The following is a 6,350-nucleotide window of genomic DNA, read 5'->3' on the forward strand; positions in this document are numbered from 1 at the left end:
GTCCTCGATTTATTTGGGGAGAGTTAGTGCTTGTTCACTCCTACATAGGTCTAGATCAACCAAGCTCCAATAACTTGGTTGAAATAGGCTTATAAACCCCAACTAAAGGAAGTACGTGACTGCCCTAAGTGGTAGAAATGAATGCGGTATTTTTAAAATAACCTATCTCAGTGGTGGTGATGGAATATCCTCCTTTACATTGATCCGAAATCTACCTCCCTGCAACCTCCCATCCGCACCCTGGTTTCGGCTTCGGAGCCACAAGGAGCAAACCCAAGGTCTTGCTTAACAAAAGACAGCGTTTACTCTTCATGGGCCTCGCTTGGCGCCGCAGCTCAGGGAGGGTGGTCTCTGGCTACCCTCAGCCGCCGGTTCAGAAGATGCAGGTGCAGCCCACCGCAATGGTCTCCATGACGGCGCGCTGGCGGCAGGGCCCGGGGCGTGGTGGCAGCGGGCAGAGGCGACGGCGCACTGGCACCTGGCTGAACACGGGCACGCTCACCATGCTGCGGTCCTCCTGCATGGTGAAGGGGTTCACGCAGCCCAGACACAGGCACCGCGCCTCCGGCAGGTCCGCAGGGATGCGGCTCGGGTCGTGGTTGATGCTGCAAGAAGGCAGGAGAGAGCCCTGAGTGGCAGGTGCCCAGGACAGGGCAAACCCGTGCCCATGCCCCACGCCCCTACCTTTCCTAACTGGGGTTTTCAGCCCCGCAGCCAGGCTGTGCTCTGCTGGGGCCTGGGCAGTGATGAACTCCGGGTTCCAGGTGAGAAAACCGAAGATCTTAGAAGGCAAGCCCGCCCCAAGGTTATCCAGGCTCAAGGTCACCAGTCAGTCACCCAGTTCCCTTCCTTCATCCCCAGTACTAGATTGTACTGTGGGATCGCAAAGAAGCCAACGCTTTCTCTGTCTCGCGCCCCCTCCCCCGCCACGTGTTTATGTTTACATATAACTTCATCCACGGGAAATGACGTAGGAGCATGTTGATGCCTAATCCTCACCAGAAGAGGAGTCAGGAGGCCTGGGTTCTATTCTGACGGCGTTTCTCTTCATTCAAGACATGCTTTTCACACACCCACCACGTGAGTGAATCTGTCCTAGGCATGACGTGTTCACTGATGGACAGCACACACAGGTTCCCTCCTAGAGCTGAGAGTATAGGGACTTGCTTTGTGACCTCGCCTTCCTTGTGCCTCAGCTTTCTCGTCTGCTAAATGGGAGGGAGGGAGTTTGTGGACCTGCAGAATCTGCATCACTCAGGAGCTTATTAGAAATGCAAAATCTTGGGGCGCCTGTGTGGCTCAGTCTGTTGAGCGTCTGCCTTCAGCTCAGGTCATGATCTCAGGGTCCTGGGACCCTGCATCGGGCTCCTGCATGCAGGAGCCTGCATCGGGCTCCCTGCTCAGCGGGAAGCCTGCTTCTCCCTCTCCCACTGCCCCTGCTTGTGTTCCCTGTCTCACTGTGTCTCTCTCTGTCAAATAAATAAATTAAAATCTTAAAAAAAAAAAAGAAAGGCAAAATCTCATCCCTACCCCAGATCTCCTGAGTCACAACCTGCATTTTTATAAGATCCCCCCCAAAAATCAAGGGCACAATAAAGTTTGAAGCCCAGGTTTGTGGGATTTTAATGGACTCTTCTAATGGCCACATTCCAGATAACACATTCCACATGTGGCTATTTAAATTTAACTCAATCAAAATTTGTCAACTATACTTAAATAAATAAATCTAAAATAAATGAAATAATCAAAATGAGTTTCTCAGTTGCACTAGCTACATGTCAAGTGCTCAATAGCCACATGAAGCTAGTCACCATCACAGAAAGTTCTGTTGAACATGCTCTTCTAGAGTCTTGGGACCTAAGATGTGCAGCTAAAAAGTATTTGGCCTGGGTGCACCTGGTGGCTCAACTGGTTAAACATCCGACTCTTGGTTTTGGCTCAGGTCATGATCTCAGGGTTGTGAGATCAAGTCCCACTTTAGGCTTCACACTCAGCAAAGAGTCTGCTTGAGATTCTCTCTCTCCCTCTTCCTCCGTCCCTCCCCCTGCTCCCTCTCTCACTCTCTCTCTCTCAAATAAATCTTTAAAAAAAAATCTTTGGCCTGATTTGTGAGTGAGGACCCCTCCAGGTTAGTCTATTTCTTCGTTACTCATTTAGCACACACACATTCGGCCCCTCCTGTATGCCAGGGTCTGTGCTTAGAAGGAGAGCTACAGTCGAGGTGAGACATCAGCCCTATCATGTAGGGGCGGCAGGTCCTAACTTGCAAACCTGGCTGGGCACCCTCATCACGGGGAGATGTATAAAATACACTACATCAAAATAAATAAATAGAAAGAAAATCTGAAGAAAAAAAAATACCACTTTCTGCGCCTCTCCCCGGAGACTGTGATCGAGTGGGCCACTCGAATCCTTACATGACTCTGATGCAGGCCCTGGGAAGGTGCCAGTCGAACGTGAGACAGATGCTGACACAGCAACTTGATGCCTCCTGCAAGAACTGGGACTGGGAGCAAGTGAGAGCCTTGCAAGCCCTTAGCGGGCATGTGAACCACAATCCCTGGGCTTTGCCTCCATAGCTCATTTAATAACAAGCCTATAAAACCTATGAAGTGAGACTCTTTTTTTTTTTTTAAGATTTCATTTATTACCTGACAGAGAGAGAATGAGAGAGAGAGAGCACATGAGAGGGGGGAGGGTCAGAGGGAGAAGCAGGCTCCCCGCCGAGCAGGGAGCCCGATGCGGGACTCGATCCAGGGATTCCAGGATCATGACCTGAGCCGAAGGCAGTTGCTTAACCAACTGAGCCACCCAGGCGCCCGAAGTGAGACTCTTAACTATGGGAAAGAAACTGAAGGTTACTGGAGAGGAATTGGTTGGGGATTGGGGTAACTGGGTGACAGGCATTAAGGAGGGCACGTGATGTGATGAGCACTGTGTTATAGGCAGCCGATGAATTACTGAACTCTACCTCTGAAACTAATGATGTACTATATGTTGACTAATTGTATTTAGATTTTTAAAAATGAAAAAAAAAAAAAAAAACCCACCTATGAGTATGAACCCGTATCACCGCCACTTATGCTGAGGAACCTGGGGCTCAGAGAGGCTAAGCCTGCCCTGTTCCACACAGCCGGTAAGAAGCAGAGCAGCCGGGATTCACAGCAGGTGCTCAGGCCTCTGAATCCAAGGCCTGTGACAGTGATGGGGACGGTAGGCACCGTGTGCGGCTCGCCCCTGGCTGCCCAGCCCAGCTTACCTGTAGCCCCAGGGCGACAGGCTCCTCTTGTTGGACAGCCACAGCTGCAGGTTGACCTCGCACTTCCTCTTGGCCAGCTCGGAGCTGTTCCTCAGCTGGGCCACCATCTCCCCGAGGTTCCTCTCGTACTCCTCCATGCGGGCGTACGGCTTCGCCTGGGACACCAGGTCCAGCGGCACCTGGTGAGGCCCTGGAGCCAGGGTGCCAGGCCGCCCTGGCCCCTTCCTCTTGCCTTTGGGGTTCCTGGGCTGGCCCAGCCCCAGGAAGATGGAGAGGGTGAGAAGGAACAGCTGGGGAAGAAGGCCACATGTCAAAGGTAGGAGAGCCTGGTCTCCCGCTCTGGGCCAAGGCTCAAGGCCCAAGAAGGAGAGAGGGAAGAGAGCCTCTGTGGGGACCACCCTCACCTGCCATGCGTGGCCTGGTCCCGCGAGGCCACTGCACGTGTACCACAAGTGTGTGTATGTACCATAGTCATCGCTAAGTCCTACCTGAGGCACCTCTCAAACATCTCACCACACTTCCACTTCTCTGGGCAACCATCCTCACTTCCCTCAAAAGCTTCCTACCTGGGCTCCCCACATCCTCCCTGGCTCCTTCAATCTGTTCTCCATACCAGGGCCAAGGACAGGTGTTTGAAATGTAAATCTGATCATGTCACCCTCCAGCTTAGCAGTTCACCTTCAGGGTAACAACACCCCGACTCTGCCACACAGTCTGACCTTTACCTCCACAGACCACCCCTGATTCCTCTCACACCTGTGCGCCAGCCTCTGGCCTTCTCTGAAGCCCTTCTTCCCACCATGATCCTTCCTGCCACAGGGACTTTGCACAGGCTGCTACCTGCAGAGTCGTGCCTCCCCTCACCTTCTAAATGCCTCTTAGCCCTCATGTCTCAGCCCAGTGTCATGTCCTTAGGGATGCCTCAGTGGACTTTCTTGGGCTCCCAACACCACACGCCCCTTGCGTGACTGTAGACTTATTGTGTGTGCGTGGCTCTTTTATACGGCCGTCCCCCACCAAGCACAGACTTCGTGTGGACAGACATTGCAACAGTTTCCACATAGTGTCTCAACCCCCGTGACTGGGTCAGTGAACGGCTGTCACCAGCCCTGCCCTTCTGTAGCTCACCGTCTGGGATGGGGAGCACACAGTAGACAAGAAACAAGCCCCTAAATCTCTTGGGGCTTGTTGTTGAAGATGATGAGGTGGGCTGCATGTGGCTGGGGATCAGGGACACCTGCTTAGCCGGTGCAGTGGATTGGTCCCCCAAGGCCTTTCTGGGGACCAGGCATGTAGGTGAGGTCTGAAGCATAAGAGGGAGGCAGATGTGGGCAGAGGGAGTCTAAATATCTCACAGGGACGGGGGGGCAGTGTGAAAGGAGGTTTGAGTTGGTGAAGAGCTGTGCTGGGGAAACCATGAGGCTGAAATAAGAGTATGCGGAGGAAGCCGGCGGGGCGGGGCGGGGGGGGGGGTGAGGCGGGGGGAGGGGGCTGTGAGACTAAGGTGGGGAATCAGGCAGGTCCCGGCTGAGGATCCCCGTTGGACGCCATGACACCTGTGCTCCCCTCCTTCGCGCCCAGCCCTCTGCCTGCCGCCCACCATCCACGCCTCACCCACTTGTATCCAACCGTCGTCCTCCTGTTCCCACAGAACTGGGAGCGTCGGGAAAGGCTCTGGCTTGCTCAGGAGAAGCCCCCAGGGCCTGGCAGTACCCAGACTCCTCAGCAAGCCCAGGAGACAGACCAGAACTTGGGTGGGGCCCAGGGCTCGCCAGAAGGGAGGAACCTTCAGGAGGGTTTCATCTGGTCCCTGAATCTAACCAGGCTCCTACCTGCCCTGAGTCACTCACCTCACCACCTGCACGGCCCACGCCTGAACTATCCAGGCTACCCAGCAAGTCTTGACCCTTGGAAACAAGTTTCAGCATAGCCCCTCCTGGCAGCACCACTGCCTGGCCCCAAATCCACCACAGAGACTCAAGTCGCTAAATTCTTCCTTTTTGGTCCTGGATTCCGGTGCAGAAAAATGTCTCCTTAACTGTTGGCTTTCCCATCTGAGCGTCTCCCGTGGGGTTCTGAAACTCTGGCTCTCCATTCAGAGAAACCCAGAACAGAATCAAAGTCCCCTTCCCTGGGAAAAAGAATCAAAAAGGACTCGCCCAAGGTCACACGGCCTGGATCTCAGGACCCCGGGGACTCTTTGGAAAAACCCCTGGTAACGGAGTTTGCCAGGATCTGCCCCGATGGCTTCGGCCTGAAAGGGCCTCACTGCGGACGGGCTGAGCCCGGTTCAGGAGCCCGAGCTGCTGGCCATGGCTGCAGGCTCTGAGACCAGTCTCTGTTTCTCTCTCACCCTGGGGGAGACGGCCGAGGGAGAACTCGCCTCTGCAGATTCCAAGCCAAACAGAGGCAGCCATTAATCAATAGGAAAGAAGTAACGAAACCCTCAGGCCCGAAAATGGGGTGGGGGGGGGTTGGGGGGGGAGCGCCACGTACCAGGTTGTGCGGCCAGTCCATCCCGCGAGCCAAGCGGCTGGCCTGCAGCTGCCGCCTGCCTGGAACCCCAGATGCCTTCGCCAAGAGAATGGCAGCAACAGGATGGAGCGAAGCAATTATAGCTCGTCAGGGGGCTGCTGGGGGGTGGCTGGGTGGGCTCGTCATCAGCTGGGAGCCTCGGGCCCCCAGCTGGCTGGGCCTGGCGCAGTGGCAGGCGGCGAGGGGTGTGGGGGCAGGCCAGGAGCCGGGCCAAGGTGCCCAGGGGCTGTTGACTGAGGGACAATGCCCTGTGTGTCTGGCGGGGCTCTGGCGGGTGGCACCTCCGCCTGTGGCCTGTGGCTAGCCACCCCGCCAGCACCCGCAGGGCCGGCTAAGACAATCAGCTTCGTTTGCTTTGGGGATGGTGAGGGGGTGAGGGTGGAGGAGGGATAGGCTGTCTGTTGGTCAGGAGAGCAAATGTTCTCCAGTGTGCCAGCCAGGAGCAGGACATAGGCCCCATCTCCCAGGGAAACAGCCTCAGGCACCCCGGCCTCAGCCAGCCTCAGGTGAGTTCCGTGGCCCCGGGGGGGTCGGAGTCCCACCCACGTAGTTCACT

At 55.4% G+C, this 6,350-nt stretch overlaps 1 protein-coding gene across 1 annotated transcript; it reads right to left on the bottom strand.

The window, feature by feature from the left end:
• Positions 1-284: 284 nt before the first annotated feature.
• LOC118006647 (interleukin-17B) lies at positions 285-5,776 on the bottom strand. Its single transcript, XM_034999363.1, has 3 exons — positions 5,756-5,776; positions 3,260-3,747; positions 285-605 (listed from the first exon to the last, which is right to left on the bottom strand). The coding sequence occupies exons 1-3, from the start codon at positions 5,774-5,776 to the stop codon at positions 374-376; spliced, it is 741 nt and encodes a 246-aa protein (XP_034855254.1). The 3' UTR covers positions 285-373.
• Between the last annotated feature and the right edge of the window lie 574 nt (positions 5,777-6,350).

The sequence above is a fragment of the Mirounga leonina genome, unplaced genomic scaffold, assembly GCF_011800145.1.
Source record: "Mirounga leonina isolate KUSES-001 unplaced genomic scaffold, KU_Mleo_1.0 Mir_98, whole genome shotgun sequence".
In the NCBI taxonomy this organism is placed as follows: Eukaryota; Metazoa; Chordata; class Mammalia; order Carnivora; family Phocidae; genus Mirounga; species Mirounga leonina.

Bases quoted from the DNA above. Each gene is read 5' to 3' on its own strand.
- LOC118006647 (XM_034999363.1), bottom strand. From the start codon at position 5,776: ATGGACTGGCCGCACAACCTG. The intron at 3,748-5,755 runs GTACGTGGCGCT...GAGGTGCCTCAG, and splicing joins TGGACTGGCCGCACAACCTG to GTAGGACTTAGCGATGACTA. The intron at 606-3,259 runs GTAAGCTGGGCT...GCCTTCTTGCAG, and splicing joins CTGTCGCCCTGGGGCTACAG to CATCAACCACGACCCGAGCC.